The sequence below is a fragment of the Puntigrus tetrazona genome, unplaced genomic scaffold (assembly GCF_018831695.1).
Source record: "Puntigrus tetrazona isolate hp1 unplaced genomic scaffold, ASM1883169v1 S000000716, whole genome shotgun sequence".
In the NCBI taxonomy this organism is placed as follows: domain Eukaryota; kingdom Metazoa; phylum Chordata; class Actinopteri; order Cypriniformes; family Cyprinidae; genus Puntigrus; species Puntigrus tetrazona.
In genome coordinates this window covers 19976-46120 of record NW_025048328.1, presented here as the reverse complement: position 1 = coordinate 46120, position 26145 = coordinate 19976, and the positions used below count along the sequence as shown (strand labels likewise).

General features: G+C 37.8%; 1 protein-coding gene across 1 annotated transcript; it reads right to left on the bottom strand.

Moving 5' to 3' along the window:
* Positions 1 to 24950, bottom strand: LOC122335096 (leucine-, glutamate- and lysine-rich protein 1-like). The gene is made up of 6 exons (XM_043232854.1): positions 24929 to 24950; positions 20468 to 20650; positions 11172 to 11265; positions 10002 to 10166; positions 8468 to 8692; positions 1 to 645 (listed from the first exon to the last, which is right to left on the bottom strand). Exons 2-6 carry the CDS (start codon positions 20584 to 20586, stop codon positions 592 to 594), a joined length of 657 nt encoding a protein of 218 aa, XP_043088789.1. The 5' UTR covers positions 20587 to 20650; positions 24929 to 24950; the 3' UTR covers positions 1 to 591.
* Positions 24951 to 26145: the final 1195 nt, after the last annotated feature.

Below are 26145 nucleotides of genomic sequence, written 5' to 3'. Positions count from 1 at the left end.
CATCCCGATTCTCCGTTGGCACCTTTTATCTTTCTTTTGTACTTTTGGCAAGTTGAATACTGTTTAATTTAACTCAGGTAAAAGTACCCCGATTTTTAGTTTAAAGAGTTCGCTTATGTACTTTATTTTTGTAATTAGCTACTTCCCAACTTCCTTGTTGTTTGCTATCAGTTCAGGTACATGGTGACCTCTGACCTAAAAATACACAATCTATAGGATTTTCTAGTGAGAATCAAAATTTGTCCCATCTGCCCTTCACTGTAGTGGAGATGCTTTTGCTCAAGTCACCCTCTCTTTGCTGATTTTGGGCAGGGTGGGACTTGGCAGTGAAGATCCGTGCCAGGATGTCGAACTTTTACTCCCACTGCCAGAATTCCTCTCTGGAAAACGGCTGGTGCTCAGTGTGGACCGAGAGCTGTTTTTGTGTGCCTGAGAACGGCTGGGTGGACTGGGATTGAATTTGGGGAAGGGGGAGGTCTGTGTGTGTTCCTGTAAGTCTGGAGAGTTGGGTGTGTGTCTGGGTTTCTTTTGGTCTTATTATAGAGCGTTTGAGTTCCAGCAGTTGTTCTTTGGCCAGGGTCAGGGCTGCAGTTAGTTCTTCCTTTCTTCACACTCACGTCTTACTGTCTCCTCGAGAAAGCACTTCTAAAAGGCAAAGAGAGGGGGAAAAAAGGTGATCATATTAAATGAGACGATCTCATATCTCTCACATACCAACACACCACAACTATATATCTTTTCATCTATATCCCCATAGGGAGATCATGGAAAAGAAAAACCTGTCATCAAATGACTTCACCAGTTTGCAGTACTTAAACATAAAAGTTGATTTGAACCATATGAAAGTAGGAATGTGGGAAACGCCATTCGAAAGAATCTAGAGCAGCTGGAGCTGTGACGTGAGCACAAGAGAAAACACACACGTGTCTGCAAAAACTCACATGCACGAGGAATACCCTTCATACACGAGCCCTGGGAATTTCTGAATCTACGTCACAGATCTGCATGTGCTTGGGAGTGAGGCTCTGACCAGCATTTGAGCGAAACTGTGTCATCTAGTGGTCATAAGGTAGAAATGGATTCAGCGCTGCTCAGACTCTAACCTTCCTCATGTTCAGATGATGAAATTGCATGTATTTGTAAAGGCTCTCGTGAATGCTTCGTTTCTAATGTGCTGACAGATGTTCTGAATGATCTATATCAGAAAGGCTATTAAGAAGGTACAGGTTTATAGTAGCTTAAAAAAGTTAATAAAACACATAACAGAAGATTAAGAAAGCCAGGCTTATGTGAAGATATGTAAACAAGAAAATGAGACACAGCTGGATGAAACGAGTCTTGATTGCCAAAGCGATGATTTATGGGTCCAGAGAAACAAACATAATAAAGAAACGTTCCCTCTAGTGGCCTTACATGGAAACACTATGGATGATACATCTTGACAAATACTGGTTATTCCTGAAGTTCTGTAGCACACATACACATACAGTACATATATATATATATATATATATATATATATATATATATATATATATATATGCCCCTACTCCTTGACACTCTGATTTAAAAGACAAGGGGTAGGAAAAGGTTAAAAAACTATATACATGCACATATTTCAGAAGAATATGTTATGTTTATATATCAAGTACATGTATTTATAATTTTAATTATGTGAATATGAATATAGACATCTAAATGCATTTGTGACAGGGTTATGCCACTGCTCCTCGTGTCGTGTAGGAAATCATTTATGGCAGCAATAAAATAAGTACTTTGAATATAGTTATGGATTACAATAAAATGTTGAAAAACACATGTCACGTGATTGGGTTGAGTTGTTAAACTTGACAGTACTCTCTCTGACTGTAATATGCTTCAAAAATATAATACTAACCATTTTCTGCACCACTGTTAAATTTAAATGACTAATTAAATTGATTATTTCATTCAAATTACATTTTAGCACAGTAATGTGTGACTAAGTTGAGGGAAGAACATATGGAAAAAGTTTTTTTTTTGCTCTCATGGTCACGTTGCCATCTCAGTGTGCATTTGTTTCCAGTAATTACATTGTCTTTTGTCAATTATTTTCTATTTAAAACTGCATACAAATTATGATTTTAAATTTTACAAGCCAAAAGGTTATTGTAGAGTGCTATAAATGTGGGTGGTAATCCCAACTTGGTCTGTAGGTCACATGTAACCATCTCTAATCAAAAACATGCACCCATTTTCCCCTGCACACATACACACATACCAGCCATGCTTGCAGCTCATCCATCCCACACACACACACTCTCTGCACTGGAGAGACTAGAGTGTGTGTGTGTGTTTGTGTCAGTAAAGGTTAAATACTATATGAGCATCTGTGCAGACACGCTGACCTTTGCTTCACTCCTCTCCTTGTCTGACACATGAAGCCGCAGAGAGTTTATATCACAGCTTCTGACCACAGCGAGGAAGAGTGAGCAAAGCCCCAGTGCAGCTTACTCAGGAGAAACGAAGAACGATGATTTTACTGACAAGGACGGCCCATATAAGGTTTAAAGTAACAAAGCAAATTAAACACTACATCTTGGAAAATCTCACGAACATTTTCTGTTTAATAAATGTGACAGGATCAAAACAATTTAAGCAGTTTAAAGCTTCAGTGTGGGATCTGAATTCGCGTAGAGATTACCATTTAGATGTAGATTTCATGACAATAAAGTTTGTAATAATCCCCAAAGGCTCATTCCTGTTAGCCATTTCCTAATTTTGTGTATATAATACATCATCATTTAAAAGGGTCTTTTAATACGACACTTAAGCAAAATTACATTCAATTGATCAGAAATGATAACAGACCTGTCACAAACAAATCTTTTTTTTTTTTTCTATCCATCAAAGGAAATGGTTCATGTTTTCCACAAACATATTAGGCAGCATTGAATTGATTTCAGTGCTATAATAATGAGAGTGTTTCTTGAGCATCAATTCAACATATTAGAATGATTCCAGCAGAATCACGTGACACTGGGAAGATGGGAATAATCGCTGCTGAAAAATAGCTTTATGTAACATTATTATAGTTATTTTAAAGGAGTCACGACATGGATTTCTCCTTTTGAGTTTCACTTATAAGGTGAATAGGTATTAACCTTATAATAAAGGTATTTATTTATTTATTTGTTTGTGACAGGTCTATTATCACCTGAATGTAATTTTGCTGAAGAAGTGTATTATTAAAAAAAAATTCTGTTGTCACACCACAATGTGTCCGGCAGAGGAGACAGAGCGCACAAGGCCTTCTACAACTTCCTCCTGTGCCTAGAATAGAGACACATGGAATACCATGATTTAAAGGAAGTATTCAGTAAACAATGTGCCTCAAAGCTTCAACCCCACAGACCTTACGATTGTGCTATTGATCTTCTCTGACACCTCCTCCTAGAGGTCATTTATATTCTCTCTCTGCCCCAGAAACTAAGGCCATGCATAAATATATTCAGGATGCTTTAAAGACTGGCTTCATTCGACCCTTTTTGGGGTTTTTCTATCTGGGCTGATGCATTGTTACACCAGTTCATTCCCAGAGATCACGTTCTTGCGCCGGTTTGCCGGTCCATTGATGATACAGTGCGTGAAGCACTTCAAGGTACACACATTCGTGACGATGTTCCGGCAGGTTGCTTGTTTGTTCCCAAGGAAACAAGATCTGAGGTCCTTCAGTGGGGGCATGCCTCTGTCCTGGCTGGGTATTCAGGAGAGGAGAGAGCATTGGATATTCAGAGACGCTTTTGGTGGCCAGAGATGTCAGAGGAGGTCCGATCTTTTGTGCAAGCCTGCACAGTCTTTGCTCAATAGAAATCGTCTAATCGGTGGCCTTCTGGTCTTCTACACCCTTTACCCATCCCACATCCCAACCCTGGTCCCATATATCCATGGATTTGATCACTGGGTTGCCAGTTTCTAATGGCCAGTATAGTTACGGTTTAGTTTTCCACTGTGGGGCTGAAAACAGATTCAATTCAAATACGTCAGTCGTTGCTATGGTAACACAAATGTTTATATATGACATGAGGTGTAAATAATACCTCAAATAACAGATTTTATTACTAATTTGAGAAAAACTATCAAAAACTTTGATTAGTATTGTTTATAATACGTAAATACATATTCAATGTAGATCAATCAGATCAGATCAGAAACCACAGATGCCAGTGTTACTGCTGTCACAAGTATTCTGATGCTTAACGTATCAGTGTGAGCGTGTTGGAGAAAGGATAAATAAACAAAACAGCTTAGTGTTTATTTTGTCAAAAGAATGAAGTGTGAGGAGGCATACAAAAACTGTCTGATTATACAAACAGATACACACACAAAGTACAAGATTTTAAAGCAAATGAAAAGGAGAGCCTTGGGCGTGTCTACTGAGAAGGATTAGAGAGAATTAAAGCAATACAGAGTCCATAATAAATATCAAATAGTAACAGAATATGAGGGACGTCAGTCCTCACACATGAAACAAACACAGTATGTGTGGCTATAAAAGGGTTAAGAGAAAAATGATAATCTACTTTAGAGGAGGTTTGCGTCTCGTACACTTATGTGAACTTCATATATGGATTTATGGAATGAGCAGTAGCGTGTGTTGGCTTCTTGAAAAGAGTCAAAGCCCCTTCTTCAATTTAAATGTATGCTCTAGTACTGGAATTTTATTGGATTTATCCCACTTTTATATTTTAATAATTTTATATTCAATCCCCAAAGTAAAGTAGAAACAACATAAAGACCAAATATGAAGGGTTAATATGCAAAAAACAGATTTAGTAACTCTGTTAACTTGGACCTGAAAATGGAATTACGTCCCAATTTTAAGCAGATTATTATCAATGATTTGATTTAATATTTTTGTTATACATACTTTTTGGATTCTCTGATGAACATAAAGTTCAAAAGAGTAGCATTTATTTAAAATATTAATTATATAACATTATAAATGTTGATTCATTCATTTCTTAAAGATTCACTGATCCCAAACATTTTAATGAAAGTGAGTGTATATGTATATATTATATTAATTATTTCTGTAACGATACAAAAATGAAGTGACATTAGCGTGCGCCTAGGCTAAAAATGCCATAATCTAATACCTCTACAAATACATACAATAACGCACAGAAATCACTAATCATTTTAAAAATGGCAGATTTTTGTGCCTGTCTTTTAAATGCAAATGAGCTGCTACTCCCACCCCCTTTTACTAAATTAAACTGCCCATTACAGCTCATACCTGCATGAAAACCTCCATTTTGAATATCTTCACGTTTATCATGCTGAAATTGTGTGGTTTTAAACCATATTAGTTTAAGTTTCTCAAATGTTACAGTTTTCTGAGTGCACAGATCTGAAGGACACAAAAGGCTTTTAGAATGCATGCGAGTACCAAACCGAGTTCTCTTTCGCTGCGTTTATATTAAAAGTTACAAAAACAGTTGCTTAATTATGTATGTGAAGGTAAATATATAATAGTACAGTAATAAACTGCACATTAATATTAGATCTGTGTAAATTACAGTAATAAAGCAATAAATCCTCCTCTCCCTTTCTCCTTGAGGCTCTGTTGGCATGTTTTGCTCAAACATTGGCCATGAAATTTCAATTGGTACACCGTTGCCGCTTGCAAAATCAAAATGGCGGCGCCTTGAGTAGAAGCTTACAGGTTAAGGGGTGGCAATATTATAATGAGATCCCTTTCACATGGGGAGCGAGATCAGACGCACTCATTTTTTCAGAGGCTTGCAGAAAAGGCATATTAAAACAAAGTTACTGGCTTCATTTTTTCCACGTTTCCTTAGTTGTTAGATGCACCGGGATTAAATGTGGAAAAAATTGCTTTATGATATGTCACCTATATTATGGGTTATGAAAGGTTCATATTTTAATTTTAGGAGTCCCCAACAACAGGTTGACAAGAATTCAAGGTCAAAAAATTATTTTTGTATAATATGCATGTATTTTGCTTAAAGTCTCCCAAAAGATTTCTCAACAATTCATTTAGAATGAATTTAAATTACATTTCACCATGTAAACTGAAAGCCTGGTAAAATAAGTGCTGTGCAGTGCTGCTTTGTGTCCAGCCGTTACCAGGGAAACAGATATTTTTACTGCCTCTAAAGCGCCACCTAGTGGCAAATAATGAATTAGCATTTTCATTCAGACCAATGTGAAAATTAAGTGCACGTGCAACAAATGGGCGGACAATATGCTAATGTTCCTTGACGTTGTCAACATGAAACAACTCGGGATTTGTTTTAAATAATGATTTGCTTCAATGATTCACAGTCAACTCTTTCTTTTACACGCATTTTGCGGGATGTTTTCATTCATTCAGAGCTGTATTACACACTGAATTAAAGGTAATTTTTCAAAAATCCATAATAGGGGCACTTTAAGCCATCTTAAATAATTTTTTCCCTGAATCACTAGGATTAGGTTGTTTGATAAAGAACAAAAATATGCCTGTGTCTTTAAATTGAACAAAAAGGAGCATTTTCGACCAGCTTTTGCATCTTAAAATACTGTCTAGGTAGGCAGCATATTTAATTTAGGAGGAGAGCTATATAGTCTTTCCCGCTTGCTCTTGAACCTGCAACCTCATAAATCCTCATAAATATCAACTACAGTCTGAAAATATCTCACATGCCTCTGAAGAGAGCAGGCACAGTTCAAAGACGAGATGAAAAGGCCGAGAGAAAAAGAGAGCGCAAGAGGGGGAGGAAGGAAAAGAACATCAAGAAGGTGCTTCTTATGAAAGGTGAAGCGTTAAATGCCCTTAGGTATCGATTTTATATCACAGTCAGATCTTAGATAGCTTTAATGGATTCTTAAAATGCAGCGAAATCTTTCCCACAAAAAGAAAGCCATTTGCTTTGAAAGCGGGAGGGAGATGAGAGCGGAGAGACGCAGCTGCGCTCTGGGGCCGGCATAAAGAATATGTCAGCTGTGAAATTCACGTCACGGCACCTTGAACTAGATGAACTGGCGAGACATGGAGGAGAGAGAGAGAGAGAGAGAGAGAGAGAGAGAGAGAGGGCGGATGGCGGACCCTGAGGGGTGGAGGAAAGGGAGAATATGAGAGAGAGAACTGACAAGAGTGTCGTGACTGAAACCACAGACTGGCCCCCGGAGACACAGGCATGCGTGTCAACAGAATCCTGCCCCAAATACTCGCTCTCTCACTGGAATGATTCACTCATCTCTCCCACACTCTCACGCAGGCTCGTGTCACCTCTGATGTTTCTTCTTTTGGTTCCGGATAGTTATTCTCGTTCTGTTCTCTGACCCGGGTCAGGTCCGTGTGCCAGTCATTTCAGTTGTCGGTCACGATGGCTGACGTCGCATCTCTGCATAGCAATGAGGTACTAGACCGTCTAAATCTTCGCTTGCTTAATTTTTTGGGGCTATTATTATTTAAACGACAGCTTTATCGGTCATCTCGGCACGTGAGTGATGGACACCTGTCATTGTTCTGTTAGCGTGACCCTTTGTTATTAGCCTTCATTAACTGTCTGCTTCGGGCAAGCATTATTTGAATTGTTGGAGCTCTTGCGCTTTAATGTTTTACCTCTAGAGGTCGGTAAAAAGCCATTTAAAACTAGATCAGTACAACGTGGTTCAACCTAGCCTAGTTTATCAAATACTATCCTAACCTGTCAACTTCAAAACACAATCATAATATAAAAGTATATTAAATATTAAACCTTTTTTTTTAATGATACTCATTTATGTGCCTTTCCGCGAACACTTTTTTGTTAAATTCTCTTATGCCAAGCAAGGCTGCATTGATTTGATCAAAATACAATACACATAGCAGCACTGCGAAATATTATTACAAATGTAAAACAATATATTTTAAAATATAAAGCATTATTGTGATCGCAAAGCTTAATTTTAAGCAGCCATTAGCCCAGTCTTCTGGAACGCAGACATGATAATTAGTCACATGATTATTTAGGGCCATGATTACTCAGAAATCATTTAAAGTTGAAAAAGTTGATCTAGTTTAATCATCTTGTAAAACCTGTGGTAGCGCTGTAAGAATTATTTGATAAATAAGGTTAAAAAAAGTTTTTCTGATATTTACGTTCTGTAAGTATATATATAACTTCAAACATTTCAATTTCAGTAACTTTTCAAAATGTAGTGAAAAATGCTACTTTCTGTGACAGGTTTCGTCTTTCACGGGAAACCCATAATGCATTTTTCTCGAGCATGTGTTTGTGAATGTATACACACACTATATACATAAAAAGTGTTATCCCTAGTAGCTAGTTATTCTGTTAAGTGCTCAGTAATTGTTTACATGTGCAGTCTGTTTAAGCCATTTCTGCACCGACAGGTTATGGCCCATTTATGTGTCAATAGCTCTTTATAACCCTTCTACCACCTGCAAGTGGCCAGCGGGAAATATGTGCCTCACCTCTTCCTGTAGGGCGGCCCTCTCTTCTTTGAGGCGCTGGACGTTGCTCTGAGCCTGGTTCAGCTGTGCCTCCCCTGTCCTCCGCTCCTCCGTGAGCTCGCGCTGCCTCTGGGAGGCGCTCTCACAGACACGCCGCATCTCTTTCTCGTGATCTTCAATGCGCTCCTGCAGCACTGCCAACTCCTCGCGGAGCTCCTGCGTGGCTGAATGAACGAGAGCAGGAATCTAGAGCAAAAGAGAGAGGAGAGATAGACAGACGCGTGAACAGAGTTTAAAAAAATACGTTCAATACGTTTTTTTAATCATTAACTTCCTGTTCAAAAATAAACAAATAAATATAAAAGTAGTGTCTTCTGAGAAACTTTTCAAATTAAAAAATGTGATTATATATATAACGTTTTTCTAGGAAATGATGACTATTGAACAATGGCACATTAAATGAGACGAAAAATGACAGTAAAACATAACATAAAAAATATTGCCATTTCTAATACAGTAATTCTGTTCTTTTTGTAACTTTTTTAATCAAAGAAATCTGTTTTATATTATATTAATAATCATTTTTAACAATGATTATAATAAGAACCACTATTAATAACTGAATATCAATAATAAACACCAGTCATAGGAAGAAATTACATTTTAAATCACATTCAAATATAAAACATGACCATTTTAAATTGTAATAATATTTCATTTTAATATACTTTTCATGTAATAAATGCACGCATAGCAAGAATAAGAATTTTTCAAAACATTAAAACATTATAATTATTCCAACTTTTAACCCCTAGTCTATATATATGCAGTACATGAGCTCGCTTGAAACCCTTGGCTCCCAAATCTCCTCGCCATTTCGGCCATGCCCAGCAACCCCTCATCTGTGGCATGCAGGCAGACAAAACCTCTCAACATCACTTCTGGACCAGTAGACCTGCCTCCACCAATCTTCCTCCACCCAAACTCACACGCACATGCACACACTGGGTATCAGGCTCCACCGGACAGACAGTAATCAGACATCATTTATGGCCATGAACAAAGGAGAGGTGTGAGCCAAAAAACCAAACACTCTCAGAGAGACATGGAAACAGACACAAGGGGTTCCGTGTGTGTGTGTGTGTGTGTGTGTGTGTGAGAGAGAGAGAGGAGGGGGACAGGGAAGGAGGGTTATGTGCCATATCAATCTTTGTACTCATGTTGGTTACATATGAAGGACATTTCTACCATTTTCAACAAAACTTTGATGTAATGATCCTAAATATGGCGTAACCAAGCAAAAATACATATTTTCTTATACCGAATGCATCTAAAAATACACCTCTTAATTATTACGTAAGAAGCTTTCTCGGGGCTGTGCCATTTGACATCCCAAGAACTAAATGACCTACTGACTTTAAAACAAAAATTGTAATATTGTAAAGCCTTTAATAGTTTTTTTTTGCACTGATCTGGGTTTTTAAGTGTTAGCAATAACTCAAATTAAAACCGCTTCACTACTCGTCGAGACGTAGATGTCACACGTCATTTGTACCCTGTTTTGTAGTTGCTGCTTTTCGCTCTGGTATTTGTTCATCAGCTCCTGGTTTTGTTGTCTTTGGATATCCAGTTCAATGTCAGCTTCTCTTCTTAACTCCATCTCTTGCTGTTTCAGCTGTTTGTCTTGCTCAGCCTGTTTCTGCCGGAGAAAATCCTCCATCTGTATACACACAAATATGGGTTAAATAAGGGATGAGGTCAAACTAAGTAAAAAAAAAAAAAAAAAAAAAAATTCTAACAAGAATCAGATTATTATTTGTGCACTTAACCCATAAACTGACATTCAGTCCACTGAATTTATTAATTACAGAAAATGCAATACAATTTAAACATAAAGAAGAACAGTGGTTAACCTAAAATTATTAAAAGTATTTTTGTTGACTGAAATTAACATTCAGCCATCTTTTTTTCATTTTGGTTCATTTAGGCCTTGTGTTAAAGCAAACGGCAAATAAAGCTCTGTGCAGTGTTTTTGTGAATGCATGCTGTCATATCACAGATATGCCATATTTTTGAAACACTGAACTGTCAGCAACTGAATAAAATGGTTAGAGCAATTACAAACAACAAAGAAGGGGGTGGTGGCATGCCATGTATTTTAAGTCGGGCATGACCAAGGCCACCATGTTTTTCATAGAGACCAGAGTGCAGAAAGAGTGCGTGTGAAAGAACACAGCAGGATTTGTGTCTGTGTCTTTGTGTGTGTGTAGTGGTGAGAGAGAGAGAGAGAGAGAGAGAGAGCATCTTAGTGTGTGTGATGAAGAGAGAATTTGTGTTTGTGTGTGTGTTTGACAGTAAGAGACCACTTCCACCTAGACTTGGATGCATGTCTGTGTTAACGGCAGGAAACCAGCGCGGGTCTTAAATGTAATTTGCACTAAATCAAACGGCATTCCTCTTAATACTAGCGTGCTGAGGGCAGACCTCAGCCCACAAAAAAATAAATAAATAAATGTATTTCAAATAATAAAAACAAAAAAAGAACTACTTCAGATGGAAGGGAAAGAAAGAAAATGTGTTCTGTGGGACAGTGATGGGGCAACAAAAAAGTGTTTGGGGGATATATATACAATTTAAATGCATTGAGAACAAAAGCCTTAGATAACAAAATAGGTAAACAAGTAAAAACACCTAAACTGCATTTTCATGTTTTTTGTGAGCTCACCTCTGAATTGTGCTCCTCTGCAGCATTCAGCCTCGTTCTGAAGCTCTCCTCCAGTCTCTCTAATTCTCCCGCATGACTTCTCCTCAGCTCCTCACTATGAAAAGAAATTCTCCAGTAAATACACTAACACAAGACTATATAATCAACGACGTATTTGATAACATAAATGCACAAGTGGGCGCTTTAACGTCACCGAGCAGGTGCTCAAATGTAAATTAAAACGTAAGCGTCATTATTAAAATCTTGACTCATACCTGCCAGGGTACGAGTTTTCTAAAACCACTGTAAGATTGATCTGTTCAGTATTACAGGTAACACAAAGGAGAAATAGTAGGCCATCGGGACATACTGTAAGGTTTCTTAACTGCATATTTCAGAGAGTCACAGTGACACATTTACTGACGCACGTATGAGCAAGTGTACTTTATGATCCAGTTGTTATGGAAACGTAATTGTTATTTTTGTTAATTGTCACGTCATAAAACATTCTTATTTAAAGCTATGACTAACGTCAGTCTGCAGCCTCGGGGGTTAAGGAGAAATTACAAAGGAAATGAGAAAAGGCCCTGAAACACGGTCAACAAAGTCAGACGGTAATGAGTAATTCACAACAACTACTAATCTTAGCTGAAGACGTTCACAACAAATCCACCATTCACTGTAAACATAGTAGACTGAATATCTTTTAACATCTTTTTTCATTAATTACTCACCCTCATGTCGTTCCAAACAGGTGAGACCTTTGTTCATCTTCGGAACACGGATTAAGATATTTCTCATCAAATCTGACAGCTATTTGACCCTCCATAGACAGCGACATAAATGAAATGTTCCCAGCTCCAAAACTTACTAAATTCAATATTTTTAAATCCGCTATTTTAAAAAGTATCAAAATGCAATGAATACATACGCATATATTTTTATTATAAAAGGCATACGCAGCTTTTTATTTAGCAAGGATACATTACATTGATCAAAACAGGAGTTTTACATAATAAATATTTTAATTGTGAAATGCTGTTAAATACACAATAAAAAAATGTAAATAAATCACAACTTCCACAAAAATATTATTGTTTTTGCACTGATAATAACCAATGTTTCTTGAGCAAATCGGCATATTAGAATGATTTCAGAAGGATTATATGACAATGAAGTCTGGAGTAATTACTGCTTTTAAAATAGAAAAAATATTTGAAATCATATACAGTATATATATATATATATATATATATATATATATATATAAATAAGCGATAAAGAAACAGTTTATGTATTTTTTAAATTCTTTAAAAGCGATCAATAAAATAAAAACTATCAATAAAAATCAATAAAATGTAAACTTATTTAAACAGAAAAAAAAAGTATTTGTTTTAATAATTAATACAGGCATCAGACACGGCTAAGAGACAAAACTTCCAAGCTTGTTCTCTCTTCTTGTTTGTCATCAGCTTTAAACTGTGATTATGGTTTGACTCATCAAAACCTACTTCTTGTTGTCGAGATCTAAACAAAAGCCTTTGAAAAGCTCTTCTGCTATTAGCCGAGACAGACAGCGAGGATATGAGAAACGCTGGTGACTAGACAGACAGACAGCTTGGCAGAAATTCCATTTTACTGCACATTCCTCTTTGGCTCAAACATTTCCTCCCATGAGACATAAACTGTGACTTCGTAGACAGACTACTTCCATCATGGATTGGTGAAGACTGAGACGCTCACAAAAACAAACAAACAGCTCAGGAGAAACATCAAAGTCCAAACAGACCGATTGAATCAGATCGCCACATACCAGCATTCCTGCATCCACCTATCCTGACCTAACCTCTGTTTAGCTGTTAGTTCAAAAAAATGTCTTGAATGAGATATTCGGGAACATTTCAGACCTTAAATGAGCATAAAAGGCTAGTATGTGTTAATGGAGGTGGCAGTAATTCCCTGAGAGAGAGGAAGTCACACCGAGAGGAAAATAGAGTGAGCGAGCAAAAGATTCCAGGCGTATTCATTTATTTTCCACCAAAAGAGAGAGGGAACGTTTCATGTTGCCGGTCTAGGGGTTTACGTGCCGTGAGGCGTGCATACTATTAATGTTAGATAGGTTGGGGACTGACAGACACGCAGCTCTCTGACAGCAGTTATGTGATGGGTCTTGAGAGATTTGGCCTATAATGGAGATGTCTTGAGGAAGTGGCTCTCAGAAATACAAGTGTTAAATAGGCCCGGTCTGGAATGTCCACACTTCACTGCACTTGTGTAATCAAATCAATGGGAAAATATCAGAGTGGCAGATAGAAAGCAAATGCTCTGAAAATGGAAGAAGTTGGAGGGGAGGAGGAAGAAACACATGCCAAAAAAAGTTCTGAGAGAAGTCTAGATCTTCAACAAAGCTTTGAGATGGAGGTCGCAAAATACTAAATATGTAACCGCTCGCAGGTATGAGACTGAATGGAAAAAAGAAATAAATAAATGACAGATGGTTGAAAAGATTGAGTTTCCATACAACAACGAAAACACTGAACATTCAAATACGGTAAAAGCGAAGAAATGTTTGAATAAAGTGTAAAAGAACAACAATAAAGAATCAGAACATTTCCGTAATCTGTCTTTTCTTTTCTGACATGGTTTAGTCTAGATTAGTATTTGTTTTGTTTGTTTGTGTTCCACGGCAAATATGAACATATGAATTTTTTGAGTCATACCAAAGGGAAAAACCATACTACATCTTTATGAAAAGAAGCTAAAAAAAGGGTCAACTCAAGGTAACTACATTGGACATTGGTAACAACACTTTTTGGTAAAAAAAGTGTTACAATTGATATGAAATAAACAATTCCTATGGCTTCACCATGGAATTACTCTGATGTTGCTCAGCAGCGGCAAACAAGGCTTTACGTATAAATTGCGGTTGGTGTCCAGAATGTTACACTTTATATTAAGTGGACAGTTCCTGAGGAGTTACCAGAGTATTATAGTATTACAGTAGCGCACCAACTCCCATCCAACTCCTTCCACTCATATCCCTAAACCTATCCATTCCCACTCCAGCATCACCCCTATTCCCATTGCTCGTATACATACTGTTGTTATAAAATATAGTTTTATAATTATAAATTATAAGTCCTTAGCGAAGTGGAAAAAAGTACTATATACCAACATGTACTTACACTGTGGTTACATACTACGTACACGTCTAGTTACTAAACCGACTTTATAAGTCATTTGTGCAGGCACCTTATTACGACCTAGTTTTACATTTTAAAGATACACACCCTCTTGCGAAAAAAAAAAAATGACTGTCTCGTCATTACTAATCCAAATGCGTGTTTATTAAAATGCAGCGTGCGGACTGTGTCATTTTTAATGGGTGTAATTTATACAAATGACCACACCTAACCTACTCCTAAACCTACCCTTTGCAGCAACCGTGCAAAATTATGATTTATGGTGCATATACAATTTAGGTAAAATGTATGTTCTCAGGGATAGAACCCACGATCGCATGGCCACATTATTACACAAGGCACTATACGAGCTATGCGAAACCCGAATTGCGACGCAGATAAAAAACATAAAAATGTTTTGTTGCCAATAGAGGCGCAATTGTAGCATACGCTCTGATGGGTCGTTTTTGGACAAAAGACCTACATGGGTGTATTGGTTGGAGGACCGGTTGCTAAGTGTACATGTTAAATTTCACTGAAACTACTGTATTTCCTTTTTTTTTTGTACTTTTCATTGAAAAAAAATCTGGCTGTCTGTGCCAACACATTACTTCAATAATTTACACATTATTTCAAGTCCAACGTGTATGTGTCTGTCTGTATCTCCAGACAACCTCGAGTCATTTCAGACGTACGGTTTAAAATTAGACTCGGTGTCAACACACACTGTACACCATCTCTCCATCATGTCTTGCTAAATTATTCCACCTTCACTCATCCCCTCTATATACTTTTGCCTTATATTCCGTGATCGGAGGCTAATGTTACTTCTGTTAGTCGTAAACGAGTCTGTTGTTAATTGCATTGATTTTCTTTGATAAGAAATGATTAGTCTCCTGACCGAAATACTGTAAACATTCCTGAACATTTATACTTGTGGCATGTAAACGTTCATAAAAATACAAAAAACATACAAGTGTAGTGAGGTAAGGTTGTTTACAATCATATGCCTCGTGATTAGATTGACTTTAGACACAAAATAGTAATTAGATGAAGTAGCATGTGATCATATGCAACTGTAACTAATTCTGGATTTAATTTGGCGTTCAGATTACAGAATATTTTGGGTCCCATTTAGATCACTTTTTCCAAATGACTGAGTCTGTCATGCTCACCAAGAGCGTGGTTATTAGTTTCATTCCTCGATGCTGATTGGTCAGCAGCTGTGTTTCGTTCATGTAACACCGTTAGCAACCGTCACTGGCGACATAATCAATAATACAGCGTTAAAACTGGTCCGCGTATTATGTATTCCAGCAAAATGAAATGTCTGTTATTTATTTAATAAAGTATGAGTGACCCTTGCTGGCGTTAAGTTGCATCTTTCATCTTCGATTTTGAGACCACGCCCTTCTCTCATCTGATAAACACTTCTCATGTGTTTCGGGTATGATTATATGTGTTCATCAGCTTATGCTACTTGCGATCTCGCAGTGTGCTGCGAAAGACTGGAAGCAGACGTTTTCATTCATTCGTTTTTGGAACAGAGTTTAAAATAACCTAAAGCAGTGGTGCTTGTTTTCAGTCTCTGAACTGTTTTTTCGTTATCTGGTGTGAAGGGAGTGTCAGGGGTTCAGTGACTGTGGTTGTGTGACACCAAAAGTAGCTCCCTCGGTGAAGTGTTACCCTCTCTCACTCTCTCTGTCTATAAAAAAACATCAACAGTGTCATTGTGATCCGGCCAGATGCATGAAAGAGGGGTCTGTTCTTATTATTCAGTGCTTATACAAAGGCTGAAGCAGCGGTTGTTTGGTGGGCAGAGTTGGGGGACAAAATGTCCTCTGTAGAGCGAAACAGGGGTCAAAATCTTTCCTGCTTTCGTCGAATAATTGGCGAAGCGCGGTTGCTGCAGTACGCCGTTATTGTAGGACTGTGAGTGTGTGTGAGGATACAAATCACTTGCCTTTGGTGTGCTTGCTCAGCGTTTGCCTCTGAAGTAAAACAGCGCGCTCAGTTCAAGCACACGGTCAGGACATTCTGTTAACTTCTCTGCAGTTCTTCAAAGTGTTTATTCATAGTTTGAACATAGAGTCTCCTCCTCTGATTTAGTTATTTAAGAAGAAGAAACATTTACCTCATACTACTGCAAAAGAAGAAAAAGAAAAGCTGCCTCCCTCTAAAACCCGCTGGTGTTGCTCTTGGAAGTCATTTTTATCTATATGTATTCATTTATTCACTTTATGTAGTATTTCAGTTTCAGCAGTTTATGTACAATCAAAAGGAAAGCTATACTGTAATGATTATGCTTATATAGCTACATAGTATTTGTGATTATTTCCGCTGATTCTGAAGGCAAGCTGGATCTATTCAAGCTCTGTTTTTGGACTGACATGCTTGTTCCTTAAAGGATGACAGCTTAAACGCTCATTTCCATCTCATTACTCAAACACCTGCGACCTCCGACCCTCTCTCACCTGCAGCACAAGTTTGAGCCTGCCTAACAGAGCCCGTGTCTGAAAATCGGTTTGACTGTTCAATGACTAGGGCACTAGATTTTTAGAAAATCAAGTGTTAGCCTCAGGCTGAAATGAAAGGTGTTGAATAGCACTTGACCAAATGACCACATTTGACAACTAAAGGAAGATTTCTAAGAAACGGTCTTTGCTGTGAAATACAAGAATTTTAGGCAGGACTGGACTGAGAAGAAAGTACAACAGTAAAACTAGCAAGCATTCATAAAACATAGTCGTGCTTGCAAAGGCATGTTGGAAGATACTGAACAGTTGCTGTGACAGGTTCTAGCTGTTCTCAGCAGTGACCAACGGCCAATTTCCTTTTCCATATGTGACCTGGATAATAATATAATAAAATTGATATTATGACGGAAACTTAGCTGTGCAGACGTTTTCTTTTCGAAAGACATAAAATACGTAGCGCCATTTTGTGATCTGATATGAGAGGAGTTTTTTTCATGCATATGGTACATTTTATATAATCGCAATTGCCATTTTAACTTGTATGTCCTTCTTGTATCTTTCATTTTTCTCACAGGATTCGTACGAAAGGATTTCACATCCTAAATCCAATTCCGCGCCAGCTAAGCTATATCGAGCAAGCTTGTTAAATGAGGAAAACCAAAACATATAGAGCTCTAATGATAACTGTGCACAAAAATGATTCACCGTTTCACAGCCTCTATAGTGTTCATTTGGAGACTGCAGTGATATGTACTTATTGGTATGTATTTTGCAAAAAAGTTTCCACAGGTAGCTCGTGGGATCAGGTAGGCAGAACCCTAGCAATTACTCAGAACATATAATAAACCATCTAAAACAACCATTTACAACACCCTGATTGCTCAGGATCCACCTAGCGATAACATTACATTTCCAAGAGCCATCCACCTCAATGTTATGAGGAAGTGTGCACTGGCTCTTATTAGTATACTTATTATTGCTGTTAAGCATTTTTAATCAAGTCAGAACGTTATTTTTTAGAATTAGCTAGTAGTATCAGTATTATGACCTTTTATTTATATAAAGGAACACAAACTAAACAACTTTTCTGTTAATAGTTAAGCTTTTCTTACTCACCTCCACGTGGGATCTCCATCCTGCACCTTCCCTAATTTCCCATTCAATTAGGACATCTATCAACGGTAGCATTGTTATTGTTCTTAAATATTACAGGATCAAACTGTACCTGCTCAGATTGTTCTGGATAATTGGAGCTAAATTTTCTAACACACTGAAACGATGCTGGACGTGAGCAGTTTATCACAGATATATACAGATTATGACCGTCTTTATGCATAAACAGCTGTCATTATATTGTGGCGTTCAGGCAACGTTCAATCCATTTACTTATGAATTGTCTATTTTCAGTGTCTCTAGTACGAAATGGGCCTTACGTGAACTTAAAATGGCATTGACGTATACTTGACTTATACTTCTAAATATGTTTGAGCTATATTTGTGCTCCCAGAATTGGCATTTCCATTGCTTTTTGTTCACAATTTTATATATGAAACTTACAGACATTCAAGTGTTTTAAAAAAAGAACGCATGAAGCTAGAATAAAATGTTTTTGTTTACAAGCAGATACCCCATTCAGATATAAAAAAATATATACGAATTAACACCTGAATAGGAACATAATAGTAGTTGACTTAAAGAAGGCTTATGAGTGTACTTGCAGCATACAACTACTAAACTAGTACTTTACTGAGACTGTACTTCAGTGTGTACTAAAACGCTCCTATAAGTGTTTAATTCATAAACTATCAGTATATCTATATAAGAATAGCTGCAGTACAAGCTAAACACATTATTGTAAACTAGTTGTGTACTTAAAGTTTACTACTGTTATACTTGGAACTAGTTCACAGACGATTGGTAATCGACAATGCATTCGGACCGGAAAAATACGCACGCTTATAAAGAGGAAGAGGGATTTTGGTGATCAGACAACATGAGAATTCACTAAAAGCAGGCAACAAGACCATCAGCTCATGCAGCAGCCGAGGTGTAAACAGGTAAGCGTGAGCTGTAATCGAAAGGAAGACAAGCTGTCGGTTGCTAATAGACAGTTAGACCTCAGGGACATGTATACAAACAACATCAGAGATCCAAATACACAAACAGCTGGGATGTAAGAAAGCCAACTGAAAGAGAGAAAAAACTGAATCTCAAGACACAGGTGGCCACTTATGAAATTAGACACTGATAAACGAGACTACAGATGCGAATTACACCGAAGAACAGGTGGAAGAGAACAATAGAAGAGTCCTAAATCACTCTGAGGAGACATTCACGGAGAATTTAATATTTTTTTTTTTTTTTTTTTACTTTAAACTTGAGGTTTGCACTTTTAGAATGTAGTGTGAAGTCTGTGCAATGGCCCAAAGCATCAGTCTAGGGCAGTCAAAAAAAACACCTTCTTCTGTGTAAAAACGTAAGATGGAAGAAAGTAGAATAAAAAAAAAGCATAATTTTCCACTTTTTTAAAAACAGTCCCTCTTCAAAAGTAATATATCTAAAATAGAACTATTTTATACTAAGTACAGTTTTAATCTATTAATATTTGTACCGACATATGCCTCAAGATGCTCTGATATAAAATATTAGTACTTAATGCATAATGCGTATTTAATATTATTCATTCTAAATGATGACTGTATTATTATTGTGTAGTATTCTTGCAAATAGCAGTTCCATTTTAGCACAATGAAATACACTTCAGCATATGTTTAGCTGGACCTCAGCACTACCTCCCGCACAATTAAAGTGCATTAAATACAAAGCTAGTTTCTATTTAGCAGATTTTAAGCATACCGTACCAGTTTAGTGCACACCTAGTGTATTTAGTGCACAAATATTTAACTGCATTTGTAATATACTTAGAACGAAATAAATGTCGCATTTTAGAGACCCGAGCGTAGCAGTCAAACATATCTGTCCAAGGCATACTTACGACAAAACAATGGAAAAGCAGCACGGTAAAATGCAAAAATGCATTTTTTTTGCATTCCACTGTGATGCTTTTCCATTTTTTGTTTCAAAGTGAACTTGCTCTAGACGTTGTGCTCTCGTGTATTTTCTTTATTTTTTCGAGCTGAAGTCATTTCAATCGTTCAGCTAAGCAAGCCAAAGGCGAGTGTCAAGGAACCAATTCTCCACCGGTGGCAAAACGGAGAAAGCTGTTAGTGAAGTTAGCCCAGGGTTCTAAAAATGTGGCGTTCGGCTTAAATAAGTACAACTTAAAAAAAAAAAGTCCCCTTCCCCCAATCCAATTTTTCACTCGAAAACACGTCCACGTGAACAGGCCCACACTCTGCTTCACATAACACACCTTAAACACAGCTTTAGATGGAGCACAGCTTCTGTGTAATAGCTTTTGGTGGTTTGTTTTTACCATTGCAAATGAAGACAGATAGAGAGGAAACAGGTTCGCAAACAGTGAGTCATATCCTACGGGTCCCGACATGCCGACAGACTATTTAGAGGAGCAGGTGGGATGGAGGGATGCAACAGAAAAAGCTTTACAGCTGTAGTGTGGCTGAAAGCGCGTGTATCTGTGCGAAGCGAGCAACGCAGTTTGTTCTCTCCTGCTGTGGAGTGTGTTTGTCTGACAAACCTCTCCTGCAGTAAAGTGGATCGGGCTGCTCTCAGGTCCTTCACCTCGCCCTCTGCCCGTTCTAGTCTCCGGGTCACCTCCTCCTCTTTCTGTTGCCACACCGACAGCTGCTTCTGCATGGACTCGCATCGTTGTTGACATGACAACCGGCTCTCCTCCTTTTCCCTCAGGTCTCGGGACAGCCTTTAGGGGAAAGCGTGAACGCACACTGACTCACGACACATGCAACCATTTACACCCACATGAAAGCTAGATATCTGCACACATCTGCGCACACGCAAAATAAACAGCTCTGTTCTGAAACCAAGAGTGCTGCCTCGGTGCATGCTGCGTACATACACGCTATCCCGCTGAAAAGATTAGCATACGTTGTGTTTTGGATGATGACGTGCTGGTTGTCTTAGCGGATTTCGACATTTCTTAACATTCACAGTTGTTTCCAACAGAGTTGACATTAGTTGCTAGGCAAAAACAAAACATGAGTACAAACAAATAATGGGTTATCGGTTGTGGCACATTTTACGCATGTTTTGTAGAAACCAAAATGCCTTTTTAGGATTCTTCAATGAACAGACAGTTAAAATCGCCCCCAGGTGACTGGCTCCAGTCATAAGGTCATAAACCCACAAAATAAACCCAAAAAATAAATAAATATTGTTATAGAATACTGTCATCAGTCAAAGAACAATGTATAGATGATTATCACTACAGTTATAGCTTGACATACTTTTTATAAACCTATAACTTTTACCTGTTTTATCTCACAATTCTGATCTTTCTTCCAACAAATGCAACTTTATTTCTCCTATTCCAGAACTCAGCTTAACTCAAAAATAGCATGTTTGTCAATTCTGAGAAAAAAAGATGGATAGTGCATAAAAAAGTGCTGGAAAAAAAAAACTATAGTCACAAGCGAGAGCGACAAGTAGTTTGTCCTTAATTCATAATCAGAATTTGCTAGATATAATGGCCAAATTGTGAGAATGAAGTCATGAAGTCACGTTCTGAATTAATAAGTTGGAATATAAAGATAAAAAGTTAATTATTCATAAAGACAGTCACTTATTGCCACCTTACAGTTAAACAATTTAACCAGAATTGGAAGTTACTCATTTGCTTACACATATTAATGTGGAAAAAGATCCATTGTCTATTGTTAGTAAAGTCTAAAGCACAGCTCACACATTAGTCACTTTCAAACCCAACAGGTTTCTGTTGGTAAACGCAATGAATAACTCGATTCGAGTTTCGCCCTAACAGAAATTCCGGGTTGCATGTATTCTTATTAAAAAACGTGTGTGCTCTAAAGTAGCTATTTGGGTGAAATACAACATTAAATTCATAAGTTGTTAGTATTTGATAGGAATACTGCCATGTTTGCGCTTTTTTCAGCCATCCAGTTCTGTAGGTGGCACTGTCACAAAACGAAAGGGTCACAGAAATGCGGTTCTAAGATTGCGGGACTGCTGGATTTTACCACTGCTGTAGGCCCACGGACAATAAGACGAAAAGTTCTTCTTCGCATTTCACACAGGCTTCCTTTACCTGCCGAAACCATCCCATTGCTGTTTTTCTCCCTTTATCTTTTCCCCGCAGGACAAAAGTAGGAAATTCCCAAACACAGAAGATCTTATCCGTTAGCTTCCAGCCTCCTCTCCCCCGATTGAGGAAGACGCTTTAGGAAAAGGTGTGATAATGGCACACTTCCCATGCGGCACAGTTATCGTTAAAGATCAGGCCGTTTCCTTCAGAAGACAGCGCAGCAGAAGATCTCTTCGGGGCTCTTCTGAGGAAAAACAAAAGAGGGTGGCATGGCCTTAGATCTGAGCTTTAATGTCCTCAAGTCTGACGAAGATAAGCGCCATCCCACAGGCACGCTCACATCTGTGGATTTTTTTGGTATGCTTGAAGGTTGCGGATAAAACATTTTCCCAAAGTACACACTGGCTGCTTTGGAATGCCTAAACAATAAATGAAATGCTGAAGCTTAACATATGTTCGCTATAAAGTTAAATACGAAATGAAAGCAATGTGGGAGCACATGGGCTTCTCCGTGGGCGTTGCAGAGTCGAGGAGTCACTCTTTCATACTGTACTTTTAAGTAAAGAAGAGTGAGAACCGTGGTTAAAGATGACAGGGTCGGATTTAAAATAGATTCAGTCTGATATCTGTCATCAGAATAAATCATTAGCGCCTGTGACATATGAGTCTACTTTGCAGATATCGTGGCTCCTTTGGGATGGTGAAAATTAAAGGGGCTTTGAAAACCGAGATGTGAAGTGTGTGCGTGTGTGTGTGTGAGGTGCGGGAAGTTCTGAAACCCGAAGCCCCGTGAGTGGGAAGTGCTTCCATCTGCCATCACAGAGCTTCACACGTAGCTTAAGCCTGCTGACACATTACAGAATTTAATATCTATACAATATCACTCCGTGTGAAGCAGAGCTGTGATACACGGAGAGAGGGGGAGGGTTTAAGACCTCAGAGCCACATACCTGCTCCTTTCTGAGCTCAAAGGCATCGGGTCTTCTTTCACCTTTCTCTCATCTCTCTCTTCTGTCCTTTACCCTCTTTTTGAGGCACTAGTCAGTTTCCACAGGTACGAAGCAGAGCCAGAACCTGACGGCAAACTTCAAACTTTCATTTGCTGATCATTTTATTTGCAGGTTGCCATTTTCGAAGCTGTATCGCGAAAACTGCCTAATTGTTTTGTTTTAAAAAAATCTTTATCTTCCTTTTTTTCTTTCTATTTATTTATTTGTGACCATTTATAATGGTACAAAATATTCCTGTTTCAAATGAATGCTGTTCTTTTGAACTTTGTGTGTAGAAATATATATATATATATATATATATATATATATATATATATATATATATATATATACACACACATACATAGAATATAGCTACTCATAAACTCATATTTTCGATATACATAAAAGAAAAGTATTTGTAGTTTTATTTGTACCGAATGAGATTTAACTTCTTCTTAACATCTAATGTAGAAACATGATATTTTTTTAAAAAACATGCTTTATGGCTGTAATGGGAAACGGAATTTGTGGAGTTCTCCAGTGTCTCTTCATGACTGAGGTCACTTTGCCCTCCGTGAAAAGCTTTCAGGCCTTTTCAACCCTTCTTTACCAGCATGCCGTCCTTTCTTCAGACTGCCGAGCAATTGTGACAAACAGCACACGGCACTCCAAACCACATCCAGGAATGTGTATCAATCCACTGAGATGCTTACAGATGACTGACAGACACTAACAAACTCTGTCTCCGCCACATTTATAAACACACAGACACACACTCACCGCACTTCTACACAGACAAACACAAGAACACACCCTACTCAAACAAATGCACAATAGTTCATGGTTGTGCACAGTTTAGTGGACCGTGACATCAATCAAAACACACAAAATGTGACCAAAGAAATATAACTTCCTGGTCCATGTGTTTGTGCGAAGTTCAGTGTTTGTGCGAATCTGCTTTTTTGAACCTAGGAAAATTATATTTGCTAATACATTTGCCGACTTTTGTGTTTACTTCACATAAAAGCCTAAAAATAGAATTAGAATGAGCTGGTAACATATTAAACTTGACTGAGACTATTACAGCTATTTTTTTAATTTTTTATTAATATATTATATATACAATTTTTTCATGATTAATGATATCCAAAATAAAGGTTTTTATTTACATTTTATATCATTTACATTTTATTTTATATTATAAAAATAGATTTAATATATAAACGTAACAGATTTTTTCTGATCTACATTCATGTGTGTTTGTATTAATATATACATAATAAATAAACACAGTATACACACATGTAAACAAAAACTGTTAATTTGGATGCGATTAATCGCAAATTTCTATATATAAATACACACACATACGGCATATATTTTGCATGTAGTTTACATATATCACATATAAATAGATTTTATATATAAATGTACCATATTTCTTAAATATGCATGTGTATTTATCTAAACACACATACATCGAGTAAATAGAAACTTTTATGCGATTAATCATGATTGACGGCACTGATATAAATCATTTAGAACATATAATTTATTATATTATTTCATTTAGAGTTCATTGCCGCTTTTGGTTGCAGACCGTAATTTTGACTTTACAGTTTTGTTTCTTTCTCAGTGGCCTCTTTTTTTCTTCTTCAAACTGTACACACCAATCCAAGAACTGCACGCACAAAATGAAGAACAGCATTCAAAAGATCACAAACACATCTCAACGTTTGCAAACACCTTTGCCATAATTCCTGATAAATTATTTATGAGTTGCATGTTGTGTCTTAGGAAATCGAAAACTGAGTCAACAATTAGTGTATGGTTTTGTAGATTCGGCACAAGTACTGATTTTGCGTTTAAGAGGTTACGCGGTTTGTGACACTGAGATATTAGCGACTTCTCTGTGCTATGGATGTACCTCTCGACAGCGTCCGTCTGCCCGCTCCCACAACGCTCTCAGACCCTCCTTCTCCGCCGACTTCATCCTGCAAGACAACGGAGATGTGTTTTTATTTAAAGCAGCGGCCGCTGACATCTGTTCTCTCTTTCCTCTATTGCCTGTGAGCGCGAGAGATACCGAAAAAAATCCCCCTCTCCCAAAAAAGTCACCCGAGCGTGTCTCTCTGGCATCCGCTTCTAACACCAGCAACTCGGGCGTGAGCAGCTAAACAATGGCGTGTAAACGAGCGTGGCCTGGGCACGTCCGCGTGTGAAGTTAACAGGTACCATCGAGGCTATAACGGGTGTTGAAATCTCACCGAGTGAGAGGGAGAAGGTGAAAAAGAAAGAAAGCAGGTGGAAAAGAGATGGAAACACAATCTGACATACAGCTGTTAAGTGTTACGGGGTTTTTTTTTTGTTGTAATATCCTCCGTAGTTTGAGTAATAATGTGAAACTTGGTTAGCGAGCGCGCAGCGACAAGAGCGAACGTTGAGTTTAATAAAACACAGAATTAAAGCTATAGTGGCGCCAAGTGATATTATGTTATTATGATGAGCTCCGGTGAGGAAGAACTAATCTCGGGATTTGGCAGAGTTTTTGCGGCTTCAATTATTTGAATGGTATTCAAACATTTCCGCTAATCCACAATTGTTTTAATGCGCTGCCTCTGACAGAGATGTTTTTCTACGGAATTCTATTAATGTTCAATTTATTTTTGTGCAGATTTACCCGCACCTAGATGTCATATAGAAGGCCTCTTCATCTGCAAAGTGGACCGAACCGCTGCCGCAAGTCAGGAGTCTGGCTGTCGACTATTAATATGCTAACGGGGGCTTTGTGTGCCTGCGTGTGTATGAGCGTGCTTTCGTTTAATGCGTGCCAGACAGTGTTTACATGTGTGTCTATCACTCTGTCAGTGCTTCAGCTCATTAATTCACCGTGACGTTCTCGAATTCTGCATGCTAGTCTAACAATCGCGTCGTGCATCGTCCAAACATTTGCTGCACATGTACATGCGTGCTTTCCTTTCTTGGTGGGGTATTACTGTTTAATTCAATTTACGAGAATTTCAAATAATAATCATTTCTTTCTAACCCTCTAAGTAAATGCATTTTTTCAAGGGCTTTTCTTCACATGACACATTTTTTAATTAATATATATGTATATGGAAATATTTAGAAGCCCTACAAGTG